Source organism: Camelus dromedarius, chromosome 17, assembly GCF_036321535.1.
Source record: "Camelus dromedarius isolate mCamDro1 chromosome 17, mCamDro1.pat, whole genome shotgun sequence".
NCBI lineage: Eukaryota > Metazoa > Chordata > Mammalia > Artiodactyla > Camelidae > Camelus > Camelus dromedarius.
The window spans coordinates 46,998,133-47,025,031 of record NC_087452.1 but is presented as its reverse complement, the minus strand read 5'-3'; the positions used below and the strand labels follow the sequence as shown (position 1 = coordinate 47,025,031).

The following is a 26,899-nucleotide window of genomic DNA, read 5'->3' as shown; positions in this document are numbered from 1 at the left end:
TGGTTTGTATTCATTTTTGGAAAGTAAAAGAGTTGACATATCATTCCCCTGGGAGACTTCATCCAGGGCTTTACCCTTGAGTGGATAAAAGAGTACAAATTCTCTTGCTCTGGAGATGAATAAAAACAAATTGGAAGGACCATCAGCAGAGCAGACGGCTGTGTGATGGAGTCCAAGGCTACCTCAAACCGCCAGACCAACTGCTCCAGCATCCTGCCAGCAACCAGAAGCCGGAAAGACGATCGCCTGCAGCTTGGCATTGAGACCCTGTGCTTCCCAGCCAAGGGGAATTGCATGCAAAAAATATTTAAAATTCTCTTTGTCAAAGAGTTATGGTTTCAGTCCGAGGGAGCGGTATGTTTCAGAGCTCGTCTGCTGCAAATGAAATGTGGCACACCGGCCTCTTAGTCACAGAGGGGGGAGGCGCTTGGGAAGTGAGCGCTGTATATACTCCGGGGTAAGCAGTTGAGCTTTGGTTAGGTTAGGTCGTGGGGTTTCTCAATGAATAGTTTGAGGCCACTGAATTCTTGTCGTTAATCCGTGTCAGGGACTATATTGACCTTTCAAGGAGAGGGGATGGATTTGCCTAAATCACTGGTTCTCAACTGGGGGGGATTTCACAGACCTGGGGCACATTTGTCAATATCTGGGGGCATCTTTGGTTACCACAGCTTAGGGGGAGGGTAGTACAGACGGCGTCTAGTGGTAGAAGACAGAGGTGCTGTGAAATGCCCTGCAATGCACAAGATAGCCTCTTGCAACAAAGAACTGTCCTATCCAAAGTGTCCGTAATGCAGAGATGGTTTAAACTCGGTTTAAAAAAAAAAACTGGCTTAAGATGACCTGGCTAATGTATGTGTATTGCAATGCTGCCTTCAGACAGGTGTTCATCCAGTGGAGTTTGACATTGTATAAAAGGTGATTTTAATGATTTGTTTTACTCTGTTGATGGGTGACCATTTCTCTGGTGTGCCAAATGCTTTCTGTTAAAACAAACCAACAGGAAACACAAAAACACAACTCACATCCCTCTCCAATTTATCTGCAAAACACAGGGGTTAAAAACGCAATGGACCCGCCTCCAAACCACACATTTTACAAGAATGTAGGAGGACCCGGTTGATTGACTTTTCAAACTTGAAAAATAAGGCATATTAACAGAGCACACTAACTGAATCAGCTGTTGAGGATCGTCTACAAGCCAGTTCATTTTCCTGTTGTTAAATAACAAACCATGAATCTTGACAAATGAACCCACTTGTTTGACATTATTTGAAAAACTCATAACTCGCTTGCTTCTGATGGTCACTTCCCCTTTGAAATTAAATTGAAGATGGACTGCATTTACATTCTGACAGAGGGAAAGGGCTCGTTAACCTTGCTTGTGACTCTGTGCTGTTTAACGTCAGCATCCTTTTCCTTCGTGTTTATACTTGGACGCACCAGGGATCCTTGCAGGGAGTCACCCTCCAGAGTTCCCTGCAAGGAAGCCGTTTGTGTTTCCTGGTCCCCACAGCACAAACAGGTGAAATTCTGTATGCGCTGTGGTGGGGGACCGTGTGGTTTCTGGAGTTGGACTCCCTCGGTTCAAATCGGGGCTCCAGCTGTGTGACCTTGAGAAGGTCATTTGCCCTTTCTGTGCCTCCGTTTTCTCATTTGTATACTGACAAGAAATTGCTGAAGATAACAAGTAACATGCTTAGCAAGCGCCCGGTATATGTTACCTCTAATTATCAGACTCTTTATTTTAAGAATACCATCTTCCAAAACGGGCGTTAAGTCCTTTTAGTTAATTTCTTAAAGAGGACATGGGTACGGACTCGCTGAGTAAGCAGCCAGGACATGTGGTGCAGAGGGCTTTAGCCCCCATGTCATAATCCTAAACAGACCCTCCCAGCAATGCCACCATAAACATCTAAGAAAAACCTGCGTCCTTGCCAAGCATATGCAGCTTCAAGAGAATCCTCTTTCCCCCTCCTCCCATCCAGTGTCACCCGAAGCCCTTCTTCTGAAAATCTGCTGTTCCTACTGCTTCTAAGAAGCTGACACTGCAAATTCACAGCAACGCCTCACCCTGTTACAGCCCAGCGTTGCAGACTTCTGTATTCCCAGACTGTAAGTCCTCACTACTCCTAAATAGGATTTATAAACTGTGACTTTGCCCAATATAGCAAAGCCAATTTTATCTGAAGGAAGTAGTGTTTTTTTAACTAATATTTTACAATGTCTTTCCCAGTGCCTCAAAATGATTTAAAAGTCAATCAATGATAAAATAGCAAATCCATCTAAAAACAAAGAATTGAGGAAGAAATCAGAGCCACTTTTAATCAGGGAAGTGGCTGCTGTAACTTATTAACCCCTAAAGGTTATTGACATGCTACTTTTTTTTTTTTAAGATGCTGTAGTTCGGTCATTTGTCTTTGGCAGCAAAAGCATACTAAATCGCTTTAGCTTTTCACAAATTAATGCATTTAAGCCTACGTGTTTGTCAGACATTCTGGGAACCTTTTGGCAACATTTTGTTAATTAAAGGTTGTGTGTTTTGAAAATGGGTGGAGAGGAAGGAATTTATAATTCCTGCAACAAAAGAATGATTTACAGTGTGGACTGCTACCTGAATCATTCATTGTATCCTCCACAGATAAATGAAAATATTGAGGATTAGCAAGAGTGTTGGCCCTGGGTCTTACAACCTGCGCAGTGATTGGTTCAGTAACACGGAAGAAAGTCTACATCTTTCAGTAGAATTTCTGGAACTCCCAAACAAGAATATGACAGAGAAAACCACCTTCGATTGTATCTATTTTTCAAGGGGCTTTTGAAATACGTCCTTTCTCTACAACAATATGGTGCTTCCACTCCTATTTTTAAATTAATATTCCTCAGGTCCCTGCATACAAAGTCCCTATCCTCATCCCTGCTCTGGTGATGCTTTTGACTGTTTTGTTTAATTTTTCTCAGTGAATACATCGAGGGGCCCTTTGGAGGGTACGTGTATTGTTTTAGGCACCGTGCAACTTACTAAATGGTGTCCTGTTACAGACATGCAGGCAAAGATCCCTGGGGCGAGAAAAGAATAAAGTGAACACATATTGATCATCTTGCAGTTGGTGGTTTCTTATTTGATCCATCAAGGGCTCTCTCGGTCTGAACTGGTCCAGCCGATCTGCGATATATAAACCTGGAGACTTTTCTCTGGCTCCTCAGTGGTTTGAAAGGCTATGCAATGGGAAAAACTGCTTTAAACAAAACCTCATTTTGAAAGAAGCCTGAGTACGGAACGGAATTCAAAGAATTTGGAGAAAGGGGAGGTGAAGGTGGTAAGAAACAGCTTTTTTCAAAGCCCTGGGAGATTGAAAAGCATAAAGCACATACAGGAAGTCAGAGATAAAGCCTATCTGTCCTGTTGTGAGATACTCAGATCGGGAGGCTGCTTCAGCAGGGCTGCGTACAACACCTACTATGTGTGGGACTTGTAAAGACGTAGAACTTAAGCATTCTGGGGTGTCCGAGGAGTGAAACAGAATTCTTAGGTCAAGAAGGAATTTGTTTTGTAATGTCAGCCAAGAAACTTTATTCCACTTTCTGCAGATATTAAATTCCAGACGGCAATGAATGTTTGTTACTCGATTCAAGTATCAAGAACAAGAAAGTATTCTCCAGTGGAATGCATCTTAAAAACCCTACATTAAAAATGTTGGTGATAGATTAAATCATACTAAAGCTTTGGTTGAGAAAAACGTTCATTTTTTTTTTAAAGGGAGTTGGAGGCTCTGGGTTTTGATCACATCACATCTGCTCGCTCACCTTAAACTGCCCGCAAACTCAGCCAGTTTGTGTCTGTGTCTGATGGCTCTGTCTTATGTTTCCCATCCCCTACGCCCCTCTGGTCGCTAAGAGGAGGACAGAGGAGGAAGGAGTCCGGATAGGGAGCCTGAGGCCCTGTGCACATGAGGCTGGCTCAGATCCTGCCTCGGGCATCAGGGGAATTTGGAGGAAAGGATGACTCTGGAAACCACTCTGGGATTTTGGTGGCTGACTGTAGTTTGAGATTTCAGATTAGGGGGCTGATGAAGCCAACACCAAGGTTCCTAGCATGGAGGCTGGAGGAATGACAGACGGAAAGAATGGGTTTTGGGGTCACTGGGATACAGGATAATGGGGTGCAGGAGGATGGCTGTGTCCCAGGTCTTGGGCAAGTCAAGGGAGGGTCCCTGGCTTTATGCAGTACAGAATTCAAGGACTAGCCATAGTAGGGTGGAAGCGAGTTCATTCAGGGAGGTACATGCTCCATAGACAGTGTGGGTCGTCTCTGGAGGAGGGGTGCAGTGCTGCTAGTTTTTGTGGGCTCAGCAACTCTGTATGCTAACAAGTGGGAGGATTGTTCCAGCTACTTGGGAGAAGGGGCGGGGATTCCCAGGAGGTGGGCCACCGCCCACCTTTTGATGGTGGTCAGCCTCGGAACTGTCATGGTGCCTGTGGGAGTGTCATTCACCATGTTAACATATACAGTGAGTGTATAATGAAGCTCAAGGTCTCCTGGGAGTTGCATCTTCTGCCATCTTGGTGTTAACTGCTGGGTCATCTCTTGAATGGCCGTGCCCTGCCGCCTCCTTCCTGGCTCAGTTGTGATGGGTGGCTGTGTGGGGAATTGGGCGATGAGAGGCCAGGTGTAATGAGTTAGATTTTTACATTCTGCGTCGCAGACCCCTTATCTTTGAGCCAGTAGGAAATACGGACTGGGGCAAATCTGAAATCCCAGTAGGTGCAAAACAGATTATTGTAGCAAGGAAAAGGCTACATACTGCCTCCTGTCCCTATGGACTATGTGGTGTGAGCACTCAATTTTTATTGTATAGGATGTGGCCTAAGTATTAATAACCACCCATTTGCTGTTTGATAAGTGCTCACCTCTTGCCCCTGATAGAACAGCTAATGAATCTTCAGATTAGAACTCAACCAAAAGTGTTGCCACTGGAATCACAATCAATGTATGCATTGTGTGTTTAGAGAACATTCTAGATCACAGTTGGAGAAATCTGGGGTAGATTTAAAGACTGATATCTCTGGCAGGACAGATAGGAATCACAAACGTCATCATCATTATTATTCTTGAACTTTTGTTATTGCAAACACTTGCTGTGCACTTACGGATGTCCAGGAACCATTTTGCTGGCATTAGCTCATGGAGTTTTCCCAAACATTCTATGACGTAGGAGAGTGCTAACCTGACCGTCCTCACATTCATGAGAATGCTGCATCTCAGGGAGGCCAAGACACCATCCAAAGGTTACACAGCCAATAACAGACACTTCGGGGACTCAAACCCTGACAATCGATGTAATTCTAGGACTTTTGAAGATATGCTTGCATGAAAAAGAAAGAAACATTATTGAGTGATGTATCTGCTAATTTTGCATGTGTAATTATAAAGATCCCCACACTGTATATTCCTCCAAGTTGTTTGGAGAGGGGTGCATCTTACCATTTCTATCTTGTCGTAAAGTAGTGTGATGGGTTAGACCAATGATTCTCTACTGAGGGACTTCTCCTGCCCCAGGGGACACTTGGCAGGTTGTGGACGTGTTTTTGGTTTCCGCAACTGGGGGATGGGTGCTACTGGAATCTGGTGGGCACAGGCCAGGGATGCTGCCACCATCCTACAAGGCAGGGAACAGCCCTGCAGCAAAGAATGATCCTGTCCAATTGCTCACTAGGGCCCTGGCTGAGACCCTGGGTTCGAGTAATTCAAAGGGGATCTTCACTGTCAGGAGAAAACGGTGGCTCAGTTTACAAACAAGCGGCAGTGACCCGGATGGAGCAGATTTGGGGATGGGAGAAAGAGCTAAGATGGCTTCACAGCATCGCTGTAGAGGGATCGTGCTGGAGAGGAGCGGTGAGGAAAGCGGTAGGAGGATGTTTCTTGGGAGGAGAGGAGGGAGACGGACCAGAGGCGCACTAGAGATGCTGGCTCTCAGAGGTGAGCCGGGCCGGCAGAGCTTCGGTGCCCGCAGGAGGCAGCTGCGCTGTGCCCATCCAAATGCAGGGCCAGAGCGGGGGAAAGAGGGAGCGATGTCGTCAGAAGGACCACAGGGCAGACCCGGGCACGTGTGTGCGTGTGTGGATTGGAGAGGCCGAGAAGCTCGCATTGCTTTCGAGTCGCTCTGCTGGCCTGCGAGCAGGTGCTGGCTTTGTTTTTCCAGTAACAGCCTTTTCTGTTTCCAGCAGTCCTATGCACCAGCTCCCCACCCCATGGCTCCTCCCAGCCCCAGCACAAACAGCAGCAGCAACCACAGCAGCAGCCACAGCAGCGGGGAGCAGTTGAGTAAAACCAACCTGTACATTCGAGGCCTCCCGCCAGGCACCACTGACCAGGACCTTATCAAGCTGTGCCAACCGTAAGTGCCCCCGCGCTCTGCGCCGCTTCCGCACGCATCCTCGCCCGCGGGGGCTCGGTCCACGTGCGGCGTGGTTCTGCGCCCGGTCTCCCCGCTGAGGCCGACTGCGCTGCGCAAACGGGACTTGAATGTGCGATCCGAGCCCAGCTTGCTTTTGAGAATGGAGTTCTTTTGCCTTTTGTTTTGAAAGTGGAGGTTCTTGAGCAGAGAGGCGTGGGGGTGCTGGCCGATATGCATGTATTGACCGGGAAGATGACGAGCAACCGCTGAGCTGAGTTCTCACACCTTGTGGCTGGTGGGTTCTCACACGCCCTGTGGCTGGTAGAGTCAGGGATGAATCTCATGTAAGAAACAGCTTTTTTTTTTTTTTTTTGGAGAGGTCTTAGTGCAGGGAATCTCAAGAACTCAGAAGTGGTAGATTTCAGGATGGTCACCTGCTGGGTTGCAAAGCCTTTCTGGGTCAGTTCTTGCTTGGAAAATGTAAGTTCAGCCAGGACCAAGTAATTGGAAAATTACAAGGCTGGTCCTTTAGCTTCCTGGAAAACATCTACCTCCAAGTCCAGTGAAGCTGTTCCCACTAAGGCCAAGAACCACATTCACCAAGGAGTTTTTTATTTCCTAGGAAATACTGGCAGTGATTAAACACCCTTCCAAAACGTTTTCACTAATCTCTAATTATTATCTAATTATTAATCCAGCACTTATGTTACTAACTCTCTTATTTCTGGGCACATAAATTAAACATATTTAAGTTCACCCTCCAAACAAAATTAACTTGATACCAAATTGAGAATCCTAGACCTGTCTTTTTAGATTGCTGTCTGATTTTCAAAGTAATGTCACTACAGCTGTTTGTCATTTGATCAGGCCTGAGCTGGGTAATTTTCATTGTAGGGGGGAAATCTGTTACTCAATTTTTCTTTTTTCTCTTTGGCAATGCTTTTACAAGAAGGTTAAGAGGATATTTATTTTGTAAAATTTCCAACCTCTGAAATATTGGAAGAGGAAAAGAAGACAGATAGTATTTATTTGCCTTTGTTCTGGCTTTTAAGATTGGGAACAAACATCAAAACAACAGGAAGTGGCAAATAAACCCAAACATAAACACATAACTATATAATCATGTGACAAGGCGAAATGTAGATTAGAGCAGGGACTCCCTGCTGCTTCTTGACTGCCTTGATTTGTGGAAGAAGTAAGACAGAACATTGAAAAATAACTATTTATTTATTTTAAAGCAGTTTAAAAAGAAAAAGAAGGAAAGGTGCCAGGGCTAAGATACACGAATATGTTAGTTTTTGGTCTATAAAGTACTGAAGTTGAGAATTGGAAGGTAAATCACTCAAACTTTTTTTTTTAAACTTATTGCTACTTAGAGAAGTCTAAACTATTGTGAAAAGGAAAATCTTTGAAAATGTGTATTTTTTTTGTTTTGTTTTTGGGAAGGAGGGAGTTAGGTTTGTTTATTTGCTTATTTGTTTAATGGAGGTGCTGGGGATTGAACCCAGGACTTCATGCATGCTAAGCACATGCTCTGCCACTGAGCTCCATCCTCCCTCTTGAAAATGTGAAAGATGTCAGACTTAATGTTAGAAGCTTCCGATGAAGGATCTCCTGTAATGGATATTGATGTGAAAAGGAATGCTAGCTATTATCTTTGATTTGTATATGAATCTTATTCATAAAAAAAATTGGTGGGTATTAAGGAAAAATTATTCCCCACTGCTCTATTACACAGAGAGCTTGTTGAAACACAGACATCTGGGCCCAAGAGACTGTAATTTGCTAGATCTCAGGCTAGTGGAGCCTGAGAATATGAATTTCAATTGTCTCCCTGGTGTTGTCATGATAATGCTGGCTTTTTAAGAAGCACTTCTTTGTTGACTAAACAAAATACAAGCAAAATCTAAAAGCTGAGAATTATGATTTATTCAGTGGACTTGCTGAGGACTTAAGCCCAGGAGGCAGCCTCTCAGAGAGCGCTGAGGGACTGCTCCGAAGAGGTAAGGGAGGAGCCAGGCTATATGGGGTTTTGCAACAAAATCCAGTTAGTCTGAACATCGAAAGATTCTCGTTCATTAAAGAAAACCAGACATCTCAAGTTAATGGATGTAGCACTCTTCTCTGTATGGGAAGATGCTAGAGTCTGGGCTTATTGACATCATTCCTTCGATGTGCACCTTAACGATCCAGGGCCAGTGTCCTGTTCTTTCCCATCCTGAGTGCCCGCAGGGGGCACCACTGGGGGTGGCTGCAGTGGCTGCTGGCTTGATGGTGGTAACATCCTAGGTTTACTGATATGGCTGGCAACATTTTTCATCTCTACAATAATATAAAGACCGCTGACTATTTCTAAGGCAGAAAGCTTCACTTACTATGGGAAGGTACTTGAGGTGGAATCCTGTGTTTTAAAACCTACCCAGCCGGTGTGTGATCTTGTGGCAACCCATTTACTGTCTTTGAGCATCAGTCTCCTCTCAAAATAGAGTGAGTGGAAGTTGATGATTTCTAGGCTTCCCTGCAGCACCAGCGTTGTGCCACAGCTGGCCTCTGACAGGTGCACCAGAGCCAAATGTTAAATATTCAGGGATTCTGCGACTGATTTGTTATAGACTCAGTATGTTGAAATCGGCCGTGGTGGGAGTATTTTTATCACAGGAATCAGCAAGCCCTAGAAACGCAGGCTTTTAAAATTCCTATACCTTTTTTTTGAGAGCTGGTTTATGAACACACCGCTGGTGTAGTATTATACTATGAATTTCGGTGTCGATGTCTGTTTCTGCAGAGAATATTGCCAGCAATTTATAAATGGAAAATGCTACAAGTTTTGGCATCTTTAACTCAAGGAAGAGGTTTGGTGACACAAGAATATTATTTTTGAGGAAAAAGAAAAGTTCTGTTAATGTTTCTTTTGTGCATTTGAGAAATTTAAAGAATGCTAAGGGATCAGAGGGTTTGATGATTTGTTCATACTCATTTTTGCTGGTAATGAGATCTGGACCATGCTAGCGTTATTGTAAAAATGTCTGTGGGTTCTTCAGTTACCGAGGTGGTCTGGACCTGGGGTTCATTGCTTAGATCTGGTTTCCCGAAGAATCTTAGAGAACTGATGTGGCTGGGCAGCACAATGTAGAGGGGATTTCTGTGCTCTGAGAGCTCTGGGTTTCACTCCTGGTTGTGCCAACGACTGGGTGTGTGGCCCTAGACGAGTGGCTTGTCTCCTCTCAGCTTTGGTTTCCCCCATGTACAAGATAATGAGTTTGTACCTGGTGATATTTTATTGTTTTTCACTTTAAAATTCTGCTATTTCATGGAGGCCCTCAGTAATTGGCAATAAAACCTAGGACAGAGGAAAATGGGGCACACGAGGATGGTCATGTCCCAGGTCTCAGTCGAGTCCCTGGGATGCATCCCACCAAGTGAGGGTCCTTGGCTTCACGCAGGAAAGAATTGAAGAGTGAGACATAGTTGAGTGAAAGTAGGTTTATTCAGAGAGATGCACACTCCATAGAGCGCGGGCCATCTCAGAAGGCCAGAGAGGCCACGAGGCGTGGGGGTGGGTGTTTAGTTTAAAGTCAAAGTGGGTGCACACTCTGTAGACGGAGTGCAGGCCCTCTCAGCAGAGAGAGTGGCCACGAGGCATGGGGATTGTTGCTTTTTATGGGCTCAGTACCTTCATATGCTAACAAGTGGGAGGATGATTCCAGCTACTTTGGGGAGAGGGGCTGGGAGTCCTAGGAACTGGGCCACCACCCACTTTTTGACCTTGTATGGTCAGCCTCAGAACTGTCATGGCACCTGTGGGAGTGCCATTCACCATGCTAACATTTTACAGTCAGCGGGTAATGAAGCTCAAGGTCTACTGGAAGTCAACTCTGCCGCCATCTTGGGCCTCAAAGTCTACTGGGAGTTGAATCTTCAGTGGCTGTGTCATTCCTTTAATGGCTGTGCCCTTTCCCCTTGCCTCCTGTCTCACCTACTCTGGGCCACCTTTTTACATCTTTCGCCATCCTTCTTTGGCAGTGTTGGCAGGGGCACTACCTGAACTGGTTCAGCTACACGCATATGACCTGGCGGTTGGGGATGCCTTTGTTAGAGGCCATTATAGGCCGTTGGTAAAATCCTGGCTTCCCCCTTGCGGTTGGGGCTCTTGGGGTGCTCACTGCTGTCTTACATTAGGGGTCTTCTAAAGATTCAAGTCACTTTGCATTCCTACTATTCATCCAACACTTTAGAATAATTTTACCTACAAAACAGGTAATATTTGTAGATTTAAATGTACTTGCCATCAGGATCAATTTTCCATTGATATTTCTATGAAATTATTAAGAACTTTTACAGTTACTATTTCCTTATATTATAGGAAATGCACTCTTTGCTAATATCCATAGTAATAGAATAATCGAAAACAGAGATATATAAAAAAGACATAGATATATCCAGTTATCTGGCATTAAAATACAATATCCATGTTAATACTAATGGGCAGCAAGAAAATGATATTAGAGACCAGAAATTGCATTATTTCCCAATGTGTAATCTGAAAGCAAATTCTTATTAAGGGTTTCCATTTGTATTTATCACAAAAGCTCTTATGTTTGGATCACAAGTAACATCAAAGAAAAGAAGACAGAAGAACAGACATGAAGAATGATTTTACTCTATGGAAAGGCTCTCCAGCTCTACTTCTGTTTTGGATGAATACATTGCACTGTGTGTCTTGTAGGAAATACTAGAAAGACCTTGCAGCGTCTTTACCTTGAGAAATCTCAAGGAGCTTTATTGTGTACTCGATCAGGAAAGACTCACAGAGCACCCAGGCTAGTATGCCAGGGAGTGTGCTGAAGATGCAGTGGTGAGTAAATTTTGACAGAGGTCTTGCTCTGGCATAGATTATGTTCTAATAGGGAAAATGGAAATCAATGGAATAATCGTATGATTTGATATAAAATTGCATTGGTAAATGCAGGAAAAGAGGGGAGCATGGAACTAAGAGTCTGTGTAACATGGGATTAGACCTCGTTAGGGCAATGAGCCAAGGACCCTCTGAGCTAAGATCAGAAGGAGCAAGGGGTTTAAGTAAATGAGGAAGGAAGGGAAGGGTGTCCTAGGCAGAAGGAACTTCATGGGTGCAGAGCCAAAGGCTGGCAGGACCCTGGCAGGTCCAAGGGGCTGGGGAAAGGTCCGTGTGGTTATAGCAGAGAGAGGCGGGTGGGGAGTTCGGCAACAGGAGATGGAGACATGGAGGCGGTAAGGTGATCTCTTTCTATGTCATGTTAGGAGCTCTGTTTTACCCTAAGAACAATGAAGGCAATCATTGAATTGTCACCAGCAGGAAGGTAACATAGTCAGATTTTTGTTTCAAGAATGTAACTCCATAGCAGGAAGGTAACATAGTCAGATTTTTGTTTCAAGAATGTAACTCCATCTTGCGGTAACCCACGGAGAAGAAGAAAGTGATTATGAATGTATGTGTGTTCCTCTGTGACTGAAGTGCTGTGCTGTGCACCGGAGACTGACACAGCATTGGAAACTGACCGTACTTCAATAAAAATGTATTTAAAAAAAAAAAAGATAACTCCAACTGCAGAGGAGAAAGGACCCTAGCAGAACAGGAAACAGAGTAGGGCAGCTGAAGAAAGAGTGAGCTGGGAGAAAAATAACTTATGGTCAGAGAAGAGGACGTGAGACTTAATACTTGTGCTGGTGGAACAATTACTTGTGGTGAAAGATGCCTTTTTTCATATGCATTTATTTTTCTGTTATAAAGCAAGGACTTGAGAGATAGTGAACGGAATGAGCTCCAAAAGAAACAGCAAAGTAGCACAGAATAGGACTCAAGTCAGTGGATTTTTAGTTAATTTCTTTCTCGTACCCTTTCACAAACAGGTCATCAGTGTACCATGAAATATTTAGCGGCTGCAGGGTTTAAAGCATTTAAGACAAATACTGTGAAAACTGAAAATCCGGTTGATTATACAGTGATATTCGTGGGCTGGGTGGTCAGTGGGAAGCTACGGGTGGAATACTTGGGCTCCGTGCCACGGAGGCGTACCTCACAGGGAAGAATGCGGAAGTGAGGGAAGATGAGTGTGGCTTAATAAAAAGACAGCATTGCAACTTTGGGGGATCAAATAAAATGCTGGTTGTGTAACGATTTTTCACATTAAAAAATTACTGAAATGTAGTTGATTTACAACGTTAGTTTCAGGTGTACAGCAAAGTGGTTCAGTTGTACATATACATACATACATACTTCTTCCTTTCAGATTCTTTTCCATTATGTTACTACAAGAAATTGAATACAGTTCCCTGTGCTGTCCAGTAGGTCCGTGTTGTTGATCTGCTTTATATATAGTAATGTATGTCTTCTAGTCCCCAGTCCCTAATTTATCCCTCCCTGCCTTTCCCCGTTGGTAACCAACATCTTAAGCTCCCTTTCCTTTCTCAGAGAAGTTGGTAACTTCTGTTCTATGATGCTACACATATTGTTGAAACACATTGACTTTGCTCTTAAAAAAATCAAGCCACATATTTGACACAATGGACAGAATTTCTAACGGAAAGTGAGATTATGCATGTGTTTATGTTTTCTACATCGACAATATCTTTCATTTAACCATTCTCCTAACTCATACATTTTGATTAATACAAGGCTTTTACAAAGCTCCGGCCAGCGATTGCCCCCTACTTCCACATGATTAAGCTGGAATTAATACCAGCCTGGTGCAGGCGCAGAGTGCACTGGTCTGTTACAAAGTGAACGTGCGGCTGTCAAGGCCCCCTGAAGCCAAACGGAGCAAAAGGAGGGACCCTTGGGTAGGGACACACGTATTTCCGATCATCACCAGAAGCCCAGGAGGTCACTGGCCCTGCCCTTCATTTTTTTGGGTAAACATTCTCCTTGCTCAAGCTCTGATACCCTAGTGCCACTTGCTCTAAAATGAAGCTGCAGGTGTCACTTCAACATTTAAAATTAGATTAAAAACAAACAAACAAGTCTCTTCCGTAGAGCACAGGGAACTATATTCAGTATCTTGTGATAACCTTTAATGAGAAAGAATATGAAAACGAATATATGTATGTATATGCATGACTGAGACATTGTGCTGTGCACCAGAAATTAACACATTGTAACTTGACTGTACAATAAGGAAAAATTAAAAAAAAAAAAGAGAGAGAGAGAGAGAGATGGAGAACTGCCACGGTGAAAAGCCAGGGGAACAAAGTAGGGGCATTTGTGCTTAAGAGCTGAGAGTCTGCCCCAGCACGTGTCCCTGATGGTCACCTGACCCCATTGGGTGTCTCCAGAAGGCGTGCGCTGAACACGGAGTCGCGGGAGCAGAAGTGCCAGCAGGGCTCCGGGAGCAGATTCCGTGATCCGTGCTGTCAGGCAGTTTTGACAAATGCACTGACACCATCAAACCTTTTATCAATTTAAAAGTCACCTTGTCACAGTCATATGTCAAACTGTTCACAGATACAACTAAAGGAAAACAAGGCATCGCATGCTGCCGAGTAACCGAGTCAAGAAGAACAAGGCTGCTGGAAGTTTTTCGAGTCCTTTCTTACCCCGTCAAGATTTAAAAGTTCCCCCCTAACAAAACCTGAGGAAATTTATTAGCTGCTTTCTCCTGCGAGTCAGACTCAAATTACGCAGCTGCCTTTGAGGTGCCGTCGATCTGTGTGGTGGCAGGTGTTCAGCAGGAAGGGAATTTGAGGGTCTTTGAACCCTGCCTCTGTGTAATTTAAATGAGAGAGTGCTTCTAAGGCCCAAGCTGGGTGCCTGAATTCATTGAATCAGCGCAGATCTGACACTTTGTCACATCCATTAATTCAGGTTTAGCTGTGGTTATATTTGCCAGGTATCTATTGTGAACCACACACAGTGTTTGGTTTGTTATCGGTAAATAATTATCAATAATACATCCTTATACTTATATCGATTAACACTTATTGTGTATTACATATCCTGTACTCTGCTGAGTTTTTATATTACCTTATTCAAGGCTTAAAACAACCCTAGAAAGTGGGAACAATAATTACTGAATAATAGTTGAGTTAACTGAAGCTCAAAAATATGAAGAGACCTGTCCAAGCTTATGCAGCCTCCAGGATTCCAGACCCAGCTCTGACTTCAAAGCCCTTGTTCATCACCAGTAAAACATTCATTTAATGAGGAGGAGGGTAGAATAAGTCATGGGCTCTCAAATCCATGAGTGCCTGTGAGAATTTTTAGATACCGATACCTGGATCTCACCCCCTGGGGTGCTAATTTAGCGAGTATGGGGTCAGTTTAGACACTGGGGTTTAAAAGCCCACCGAGGCAATGCTATATGTAGCAAAGTTTGAGACTCTCTGGAGTGAATAATGCCACGCTAATCAGAAAACATAAGTTAATCCCTCTGTTTTAGCTTCCTGATTCTGGCTTTTTAAGAATCTAGAAGTTTCGTAAGACCTACCAGTTTGCTGTCAGTTAACCAGGAGACTTAAAAATAAATTTTATTAAGATAATATGAGGATGGATTGGATTTTCTGATCACAAAATGGGTTTTTTTTGTTTTTTTTTTGTTTTTTTTTTTTTTTTTAGATTAGGCACATGAAAAATCTAGCCCTGGAATATGTAGCTAAAAGTACTGTATAGAATATATTCTCCTTCACCTAATTTTCATAAGTCAAGCATTTCTTCAACATTTCAATTTTTAATAATGTTTGCATTTAACTGATGATTAAGCAGGAATTTCTTCCCATTTTGACTCATGTTATTAAACGTCTATACATATTTACTCTTTATCCTTGCTGACCTGTAGTTTGCTAAATGTAAGTTACTGAATCTTAAAAATAAATCAGCATCTTCCAGCATTTTGGGGACATCCTGGAAATCACTGCCCCACTGATTCATTGACTCTTCAATTCATCATTGTTTTCATTACTTTGGATGAAGAAGATTCTGCTGAATTTCTGTGCTCATTTGAAAAGATACAGATTTAAATTGCTGAGAGCTGATGATACATTTTCCTGTATTTCCTACAGAGAGAGAAGACACAAAAGTGAAACCATTGAAAGCACCACTTAACTTAGGTCGCCTTATTGGCGGTAGCGCAAGAAAGCTGGACGTGCCAAGGAAAGTCTTCGAGGTCTGGGGGAGGTAGAATTCTAGGCAGATATTTTGCTGAGTGCCTGAAATTTTGCAGGACTTGGAATTCAAGGGCAGGACTCTGGCAAGTTCAGATGGCATCTTGGTTTTCAGTGTGCCCCGTGACCTGCTCATTGCTGAATACAGCTGACTCTCTTTAGTACTAATTTTATCCGATCACTCTGTTACTGGACCCTGTTGACCTCACCTTTATTCTAGAAGCTTTCTTTCTCTTTGCTTGGCATGCTCCTCTTTCCTGGGTCTCCTCCCAGGATTTTTGCCTTCCAGCTTCTCTTCCACTACCTGCCTCTTGATTATTTTGGTATCTTCGGAGTTTAGACCTCCTCTCTTCTCACTCCGTAAACTCTCTGCTCTCCCCTACTTAAATAACTTCAGCTGTTCTGATGATTATTAAAGTTGTATCTCCAGCCCATTGGAGATACACTTCTTTCAGTCCTGGATGTGTATCTCATGAATCTTGGTACAATTCCAAATCTGTATCCCAAGAGCTATGAAAGCCATTGTCCAAAAAGGGTTATTCCTAGACTTCTTGCTTCAGTGTTCTCTTTCTCTGGGAATGACACTACCATCCATCCTGTCATACAAAAAAATTGTCTTGGGACCACTCCTTTCCCCAACCTAGAAACAGTTTCCATGGTAAAGCGATTTCAACTGCTGGTCTCTTTTGTCTTACTACCACCATAGTTTATTTACTCAGTAATTCCAAAGTATTCATTGAATGTCATCCCTGTGCCAAGCACTGCAGATACCTTAAGAATTGGTAAGTTTCTGCATAAAACTTGCATTCTGCTTGAGAGAGAGAATACATGAATGAATGAATAAAGAAGAAAACATCAGAATAGACCGTGAAAAAAAAAAGGGGGTTGAAATACCATGGAAAGGAGGTTGTTAAATAATGACAGAGAGGTTACTAAGAATGGAGGAACCTCTTTGATGTGAGATTTCAATCTCAAGAAGGAAACAGACTTGTGATATTCGAGAGGAACAGCATTACACATGAGTGTGCGAGCTTTTACAAAATCCCTGAGGTGGAAATGAGCTTTGTGTTTTTGAGTAACATAAAGAAGGTCAGAATTGCAAAAGAATGGTGAATAAGGGGAGATGAAGATGGTACAAGAGGAAGTAAAAAAGGTGTACGGGGCCAAATCAGTAGAGTTCTATGAGCCAGAGAATGGAGACTGGATTTTACCCCAACTTATTAATTTTTTTTAGAAAAGTTACATTGGCTTCTCTGTAAAGAATGGATTTTAGGGCATATAAGAGAAGAATCAGGGACATGAGCAAGGATGCTATGGTGGAAGTCCAGAAGGAGATGGTGATGGCTCGGATTACGATCATAGTGGTGGAGGAGTTTGGATATGATGGATTCAGAATGTATTTTGGAGATAGGTTTGAGGAGTTACTGATGAATTGGGCATGGCAGGAGTTGAAGGAAAGAGAAATTAGAGATAGCTCCCAGGTTTCTGCTTTAGCATCTGGATATAGACTCATTTAATAAAATGAGGAGGATTGTGGAAGGAGCAGTTTTGAGGGGAAAGAATTCAAGTGTTCTTTGTTTTGTTATTTTCGAGATCGTGTTAGACATCTAAAATGAGATACCTGTTCATAGCCTATTATATGACTAGTTTTCAAAGCAGAGATTACAGTAAAAAACACAGACTGCACATCATAAGCATTATAAATAGCACTTAAACACACTGCACTGATAAGATAATAATATAGGGCATAATATGTGTTGGGCATTATTCTAAGTATTTCACATGTAAGTACTTCATATTACCTGTGTTGGTTCATATTTACATTGTGATGACCCCCATTTTATAGGTAAAAAAAGACAGTGACACAAAGAAGTGACTTTCCTGAGGACACACAGCCGGTAATTGGCAAGCCCAGGGTCTCAGATAAGGAGTCTGGTTCGAGTTCCCTCACTTAACCACGATTTCTATATAGCATGTCTACATAGCGCAGAAAGAGAAGTGGTCCTACCACTCAACATTCTGGGAGGAGGAGAAGCCAAGAAAGGAGTTTACAAAGGGACCAGTGAGACAGAGGAAACCAGGAGAGCAGGAGAGTGGGATATTACAGAAGCTGGGAAAATAAAGTGTCTAAGAAGGCAGAATGACCGAGCGTGTTGAATACTATTGACGAGTTAGAAAATAGACAAGTAGAGAAGTGACATTTGGCTTTGGGATGGTCAAGGTCATTGGCAAACTTGACCAGGGTAGTCTTTGTAGGGGGTAAAAGCTGACAGCTATCTGATGGGCCTTTCTTCAGTGTCATCACTTGTCACTCGACATCACTTAACAACCCTTCCAAGTGGAAATGCCTCTCTCTCCTTCTTGCCCAGACTATACCTAAATAGTCTTTTTTTTTCCCCCACTGATCTTCTAGTTGTTCTGTCTTTCTTTCTCTCTTCCCTGATCTATGTCTCTTTAACTCTTTTTCATTTTTCCCTCCCACCTTCTCTAAGTGTGCTTTTGAAGACAGTAGATTTATTTTGTTCTTTTTTGTACCCACGGTGCCTAGTACAATCCCTGGTCTTTAAGTGGTGACTGATAAATATATATTGATGGAATCCAGCCTGAATTCATCAGTAATATAAAAATGATTTCATCAGATTTAATCTGAAAACTCGTTTCAGGGTAGACTTTGAGTTTATAGTGGGGAACACGGGAAGCAGGGTTTTATCTTAGACACCACGTTCCAAGATGTACTACTGGAATGAAAGAAGAAAAGTTTTGAATATGCAGTTCTTTTCAGAGACTTTTGGAGGGAAGCCTTAGGATGACCTGAGCCCCATTTATGTAAGGATCCATATTATAAGGATCAATACTTTGATAACTCACTCAATATTGCTCCTGAGACAAGAAATAATCATTTATTCTGGCCTGAGTTCTCAGGTTTCAGCTGTCAGGCAGATCAGTGTGCCAACTGACTGCTAATTCCATAGCTAATACAAAGTAATTTGGGCTCATAGAATGGTATTTGCTGGAAATCTTTGGCTCTGGAATTTTTCTATAGATTGATCTTTGCAACCCATGACTTCTGAGGCCACAATATTACAGACTATTGATGAAAAAAAAAAAGCATATCTGTGTATTTGTCATTTTAAAAATGACCCCTTTTAATCTGAAAATTGGCAGAAGTGTGATTTGTATACATTTTTTAATCATATGGTTGTGAATAAGTTATGGAGACAATTTATTCCTTTTTTGTTAAAGTATAGCTGATTTATATTAGTTTCAAGCATACAACATAATGGTTCAATATTTTTATAGATTATACTCAATATAAAGTTATTATAAAATATTGGCCATCTTCCTTGTGCTGTACAATATATCCTGTATCCTATTTATTTTATACATAGTAGTTTGTAACTCTTAATATTTTGCCCATATCTTACCCCTCCTTCTGTCCCTCTCCCTACGGTAACCACTAATTTATTCTCTACATCTGTGAGTCTGTTTCTGTTTTATTATGTTCATTCCTTTGTTTTATTTTTCAGATTCCATGTAGAAGTGATAACATATAGTATTTGTCTGTCTCTATCTGACTTATCTCACTTAGCATAATGCCCTCCAAGTCCATCCATGTTTAAAATGGCAAAATTTTATTCCTTTTTCTGGCTGAGTAATATTCCATTGTGTGTGTGATGGTGTGTATGGGTGTGTGTGTCAGTGGGGACATATCTTCTTTATCATAGTCATCTGTTGATAGACACTTAGGTTGCTTCCATATCTTAGCAATTATAAATAATGTTGTTATGAACATTGGGGTACATGTACCTTTTCAAATGAGGGTTTTCATTTTCTTCTGATATATACCCAGGAGTGGAATTGCTAGATATATGGTAGTTCTACTTTTAGTTTTTTGAAGAACCTTCATACTGCTTTCCACAGTGGAAATACTAATTTACATTCCTACCAACAGTGTATGAGAGCTCTCTTTTCTCCACACCCCACAAACATTTGTTATCTGTGGTGTTTTCACAGTACCCGTTCTGACAAGTCTGAGATGATATCTCATTGTGGTTTTGATTTGCATTTTCATGATGATTAGCAGTGTTGAGCATCTTTTTATGTGTCTGTTGGCCATCTGTATGTCTTCCTTGAAAAATATCTATTCAGGTCTTCTGCCCATTTTTTAATTGGGTTGTTTGGTTTTTGATGCTGAATTTGATGAACTGTTTATATAGTTTGGATGTTAACCTTTTATCAAACATATCATTTGTAGCTATTTCCTCCCATTCAGTAGGTTGTCTTTTCATTTTGTAGATGGTTTCCTTGCTTGCAAAAACTTTTAAGTCTTACTTGTTTATTTTTGCTTTTGTTTCCTTTGCCTGAGGAAGCAGATTCAAAAGAAATATTGCTATGAGTTATGTCAAAGAGTGTTCTGCCTGTGATTTCCTTTAGGAATTTTATGGTTTCTGGTCTTACATTTAGGTCTTTAATCAATTTTGAGTTTATGTTTGTATATGGTGTGAGAAAACGTTCTAATTTCATTCTGTTATATTCTGTTGTCCAGTTTTTCCAGCACAACTTACTGAATAGATTGTTTTTTCCCCATTGTATATTTTTGCGTCCTTTGACACAGATTAACTGACCATATGTGAATGGATTTATTTTAGGGCTCTCTATTCTGTTGAATTGATCTATATATCTTTTTGTGTCAGTACTATACTGTTTTAATTACTGTAGCTTTCTACTGTAGTCTGAACTCAGGGAGAAAATTTGTTCTCCAGCTTGTTTTCTGTGTTTTTTATCCCCCTCTCAAGATTTCTTTGGTTATTTGTGATCTTTTGCGTTTCCATATGAATTTTAGGATTATTTGTTCTAGTTCTGTGAAAAATATAATGGGTATTTTGATAGGGATTGCATTAAACTTGTAGATTGCTTTGGGTAGTATGGGTATGTTAATGATACTGATTCTTACAATCTTCCAGTCCATAAACATGAGATATCGTTCCTTTTCTTTGTATCACCTTCAATTTCCTTCATAAATATTTTATCTTTTTCAGAGTACAGGTCTTTCACCTCCTTGGTTAAATGTATTCCCAGGTATTTTATTATTTTTGATACAATTTTAATGGGATTGTTTTCTTGCTTTCTCTTTCTGATAGTTCATTATTAGTGTATAGGAAAGCAATAGATTTCTGTATATTTAATCTGGTATCCTGCAACTTTGCTAAACTTACTTATTAATTCTAACAGTTTTTTGGTGGAGAATTTAGGGTTTTCTATATATAGTATCACGTCATCTGCAGTTGTACTTATTTTCTTCCAATTTGGTTGCATTTTATTTCTTTTTCTTGTCTTACTGCTGTGGCTAGGATTTCCAGCGCTCTGTTAAATAGTAGTAGTGAAAGTGTGCATCCTTGTCTTGCTCCTGATTTTAGAGGTAAAGCTTTCAGCTTTTTATCATTGAGCATGATGTTAGCAGTGGGTTTTTCATAAATTGCCTTTTTTTAATAGTTATTTCTCCCTTTACCAGCTTTGATGAGAAGTTTTGTCGTGAATGTTGAATTTTGTTAAATACTTCTTCTGCTGCGTCTGTTGAGATGATCACGTCCTTCCATTTTGTGAATGTGGTATAACCCACTGATTGATTTGGAAATAAATTACAATTTATTCTTAAAAAGAAATTTAACTATTTTATTCACCTTTTATCTCTTATATTCATTGTATCTCTAGCATTGTGGTGTGTCTTGACAAATGAGGATTTTATTGTACAATTTAAATATGCCCTTGAAGTTTTTGTAAATATGTTTATTTTAGTTTTAAATCAACAATATTTAGGACTAAAATTAAATGCACTCATTTTAAGCATAGGGCTTAATGAGTTTTGAGAAACACATGCACATATGTAACTACCACAATAATCAGCATATAAAAGGTTTTTATCATCCCTAAAGCTTCTTAATACACTAAGAAGTTCACAATTTAAAGCCATCTTACTTGAGAAGGTAAGGAGGTGGCATTATACCATGAAAGTAGCAGAGAATTTCGAGTCAGTTGTGTGTTCTGGTTGACTGCCTCCAGGTTGTGTGAGCTAGATGACGTCATTTAGCCTATCTGAGCGTGTTAGTGACGATACATGTTAAACCCTTAATAAATGCTAGTTATTGTTACTCACGCAATGGAAAAGCTCTTTACTGCTATTTATGTTTATATATAACTGGACTAAATTAGGTAGAGCTAACCTGTAAAGTTAAGGGTTCTGTATTCAAACAAAGCACACATTTTGATTTGTTTACATTATTCCCATCTTATTTATCTCTATGTAACCATAAACTCTTGTATTATCTTGTAGTGTTTTGTATTATCACTGCTATCCATTGTGCAGTGTTAGTCATACTGTAAACATTCACAGGTTCAGGATAAATACATACAGTTTAGGCTCTATCTAAGGGGTTTAAATTAAAATAGCGCCAAACAAATTTAAAAACACCATAGTGCTTAAAAATGACATCATGATTTCTAAAACAAACTAAGTGGAAGTTTTTTAATCAAATTGATGCCGAGCCTTTTAGCTCTTTAATATAATTAAGTGGTTTAAAACATACTTGGTCATCTTCGTCAGTGTGTATATTAATGGTATTCTGACATCACTTAGATTTTATTGATGAATCAGTAGGTTGAGTTGGTTTTAGCTTGAATCAGTTCTCATCTACTAAATTTTCTTCCAAAGTATATACTTTAAAAGTCTTTCCTCTGCTTCTGTTAAGCATTTTTATAAGAAGCTCTTCTGTGTTTGCTAGAAACTCCTGTTTATTTAAATAATTATACTAAATTTAGAAACCAGGGAGACCAATGCTTAAATAATATCAATTATTAAAATATTCATTGTAACTATGTATATTCAGATGCACTGCAAACTTGGTTTAGGCTGAGTTCTTTCAGGCAAAATCCAGAACCTGTGGGTCTGGTTCTCTGTTCAGGTTGCCCTTTTCTCTGTACATTATTATGAGGACACTGTGGCTTCAACTCTCAATCTAGTTTTATTAGCTGTGTGTCCTTGGACAAGTTACATTACCTCTCTGCTCCTCAGTTCTTTTTTTCTATACAATGGCTCTAGTAATGGTACCTCCCTTTTAGGGCTGTTAAGAGAGTTAAGTGAGTTAATACACGAAAAGGGCTAAAATAGGGCCTGGGATTCAGTGAGAACCCAGTGAGTATTATGCTTACAAGAACTTTCTGATAAAAACTGGAATTAGTTTACCCCCAACCTAAATGTTCAGTGTGAAGCTAGTGGTCATTTTGTTGAAATAATTTCTAGCTCTGTGCTGAAACTGTGCATCATAACATACTATGCCAAGCCCATTCCAGCTCTGGAGGTCTCTGATGCTTGTAGCCTTTACATATATAAACAGAACCACCTTCATTATTCAGGACATAGACCTTGGTGTTGGTGATTGCTGCCCTCTGCACAAGAGTTTTCTTTTTTTTTTAAACATTTTTTATTGATTTATAATAATTTTACAATGTTGTATCAAATTCCAGTGTAGAGCACAATTTTTCAGTTATACATGAACATATATATATTCATTGTCACATTTTTTTCTCTGTGAGCTACCATAAGATCTTGTATATATTTCCCTGCTATACAGTATAATCTTGTTTATCTATTCTACATTTTGAACTCCCAGTCTGTCTCTTCCCGCCCCCCGCCCCCTTGGCAACCACAAGTTTGTATTCCATGTCTATGAGTCTGTTTCTGTTTTGTATTTATGTTTTTTTTTTTAATTTTAGATTCCACATATTAGTGATCTCATATGGTATTTTTTTTTCTCTTTCTGGCTTACTTCACTTAGAATGACATTCTCCAGGAGCATCCATGTTGCAGCAAATGGCGTTATGTTGACAGTTTTTATGGCTGGATAGTATTCCATTGTATAAATATGCCACATCTTCTTTATCCAGTCAGCTGTTGATGGACATTTAGGCTGTTTCCATGTCTTGGCTATTGTAAATAGTGCTGCTATGAACATTGGGGTGCAGATGTCATTTTGAAGTAGGGTTCCTTCTGGATATAAGCCCAGGAGTGGGATTCCTGGGTCATATGGTAAGTCTATTCCTAGTCTTTTGAGGAATCTCCACACTGTTTTCCATAGTGGCTGCACCAAACTGCATTCCCACCAGCAGTGTAGGAGGGTTCCTTTTTCTCCACAGCCTCTCCAGCATTTGTCATTTGTGGACTTTTGAATGGTGGCCATTCTGACTGGTGTGAGGTGATACCTCATTGTAGTTTTGATTTGCATTTCTCTGATAATTAGTGATATTGAGCATTTTTTATGTGCCTGTTGATCATTTGTATGTCTTCCTTGGAGAATTGCTTGTTTAGGTCTTCTGCCCATCACATAAGAGTTTTCAAAGGCTCTGAGCCTAACGTTGATTTGTTATCTGCAGCATCGAGCCTCGCTGATTCTTGCACAGGAATCTCGGAAAGCAACCAAGTGTAAGATAAGAAGCCGACCTGTTTCACTGATTCATGCTTCAGCATCACCGGGCAAGCTAGAGACATAATCTCAGTGTGATCCGCATGTCTCAACATAGAACCAGGGCACAGTCACACAGTGAACTCCATGCGTGCTACAGTTACCTGCGTGCCTTATTGGATAAAGTGTCCTTAGGATGATTTCATGGCCGCAAACCAGAAAAAGGCCATAAGCAGTTCAAGTAAGAACTAGAAAGTTTATCAGAAAACTCTAGAAGGCTCCCCCAGTTTCAAAATTGCAAAGAGGAGTCATCTGGCACTAATGATGAGTGACACCTCTGAGAGAGGGAAGGAGGCATATTCCCAGGGAACGCTTTCACGTCAAGATCATTTTGTCCAGCAGACGGTGATTTGCTGAGGGCCTTTACACAAACACTTCCTGGTTCTCCGCCTCTGTAGGTGACTCTGTTTTCTTTCATTCTAAAGCAAAAGGGCGACATTCATTAGGTTACAGCTTTGCACTAATTCTGTGGACCAGGAATGCATTCGCCTTTGTTGCCTGTTTGAATTCCAGTGAAATGGACAGCAATTAACATGTAGCTGACATCTCAGTTTCATGCTCTGTACCAGGTATTCCACAGGCGCTTTGCAGGTAGAGTGACCTTTCTGGCTTGTCAAGACCTTCCCAGTTTAAGCATGAAAAACCCACATCTGGGGGAACCTTGCAATTCCAGGCAAACTGGGACTCCACTTACAAGTATTATTTCGTTTCATTACCAACCTTTTCTATGACCCATGATGTATTGTCACTCTCTTTTGCCACTAAGGGAACCAAGACCCAGACAGGTAAATCGTTTTCTGAAGGTTCTGTAACTACTCACACATCCTAACAGTGGCTGAGCCATTCTTTACCTGGGGTTAAGTACTGGAATGAACATGTAAGTTGTTGAAACCGACCCTTTTCACCAAAACTTGGCCTGGAACTTGGGGACCTCAATCTCTATAGATGTAGAGGGAGAGAGACAATTATTTCTCTACCATTCTTGGGTGACACCCAACCATATTGCAAACTGCAGTCTCAGAAATGCCTGTCAGTGGGCATGAAGGAACGACTTTCTGAGCCACTGTGAAAAAAAACTGATTAATGACTTGCAAAAATTGATTAATGACTTGCAAAATCCCCTCCAACCAACACACCTATACTTTATATCCGTGCAGCACCTTGCATTGTGAGTACTTAAGAAATAGTGTTGAGTGTCTAGTTTGGGGGAAACCACTTCAGCAAGGTGTTTTGTTTATGTTAATGTCCTTTTTCCCTTCCCTTAGTTGAATCGCAACTGATTCACCTCCCTGTTGTATATCTCATGTACACTAAGTCTCAGGGGTGTGTGGGTCAGTCCCGAACAGAACATGGATGTGCTTTCTTGCAATCTGGACCAATAGATACACACTCAGGGAGACAGGCCAGTGGCTTCTTAGCTGCCTCCTGTTTTTAGAGCCCTTGACGTGACTCTACTGATGGACATCCTCGTGTTGTTCACTCTGTGATCTATAATCAACAGTTTCTGTAAAATCTATATCAAAGATCAGAACCCTCGAAGCAACTGGGAAAAGGGAGCTCTAGGATTCCAAGTGTCAGTGTGATGAGCAATTAAGTTTTTCTGACCCCTCAAACTCCCTGAAGCCAGTGTTAGGAGCACAGTGGATAAGTGACCTTCAAGTGTTCTTCCGTACCTATGTTTCCCGCAAAGAACTGAAACCAGTCTAGGAGAGCCGGAGAGAAGGGACACTTACAGCAGCAGTGCCAAAGGAATTACTCATCATTAGTGTTCCACCAGTTTATTCGACCTTTGTTTGCTTGATTTCCTGTAGGGGGTCTAGGTTATGGTTTACGAAAACAGGTAGTAATTTTCTGATGAAAAGGAGAGAAATGTACATTGCCACTGTCCTTCCCAAGTAGCTCAAACCAAAGATTTTATTTGACTTCTTTTAATTCCTTTTTCTAATTTTATTTTTTTAATTGACGGGTAGTTGATTTACAATATTAGTTTCAGGTGTACAGCAAAGCAATTCCATTATATATGTATATTCTTTTTCAGAGTCTTTTCCACTCGAGGTTATTACAGGGTGCTGAATACAGTTCCCTGTGCTGCACAGGGGGTCTTTGTTGTTTATCTCTTCTAGGTGTAGTAGTGTGTGTCTGTTAATCCCCCAAAACAGACTCTTGGACTTGGAAAGCAAACTATAGTTACCAAAGGGAAGAAGGTGGGGGAGGGGATAAATTAGGAGTTTGGGATTAACAGAAATCAAGGACTTTGTATTAATTAGGGTTCTAAGGGTTTTGTATTAATTAGGGTTTGTATTAATTAAGGTTCTTAATTAGGGTTCTAAGGCGCCAGTGAAACGTATGCAAAATTTTGAAAGTAAGCTCGAGTGTACATTTTTCTGGGTAAAATATCCATAGCCTGAAAATGTTTTAAAACTTGTTAGACATTTTAATCGATTCTTGGATCTACAGCAACCCAGTACATGTTATCTTGCTATTAATATGTTTATAGAGGGGAGAAAATCTACATATTCATGCAGTGTGCTCCGAAAGCTCGCTGAATCCCTACCGCGTCTCTTCTTGCTAAGGCAGGAGCCTCGGGGACAGTGGCAGCTGTTTCAGGGACACCACTCTTCACTGATCTCGAATGTTTTACTTTCAACCCGTTTGGAAGAGAAGTTCTCATATGTAGCATTTGCTCTTCAGCCATGTTCTCTGAAATGCTTTTCCTGCACTTAGGCAAGGAAAACTCAGACGTAAAGCTGGGCTGGCTGGCAGACAGGGATGGGCTCGGTATCTCTGGGTTGGCACAGCCTGGCGAAAATCGTTGAACTGCAGCATTTCGGTCACGGTGCCAGCCCGATG

General features: G+C 41.2%; 1 protein-coding gene across 4 annotated transcripts in view; it reads left to right on the top strand.

The window, feature by feature from the left end:
• Positions 1-26,899, top strand: part of RBMS3 (RNA binding motif single stranded interacting protein 3) — a 919,284-nt gene that overhangs the window by 439,158 nt on the left and 453,227 nt on the right. For 3 of the 4 annotated variants that reach the window (XM_031469805.2, XM_064496809.1, XM_010977816.3), the window contains one exon: positions 6,226-6,398. In XM_031469805.2, coding sequence (XP_031325665.2) covers positions 6,226-6,398 — 173 coding nt within the window. The remainder of the gene's footprint in view (positions 1-6,225; positions 6,399-26,899) is intronic. The other variant, XM_031469816.2, reaches the window with a different exon arrangement.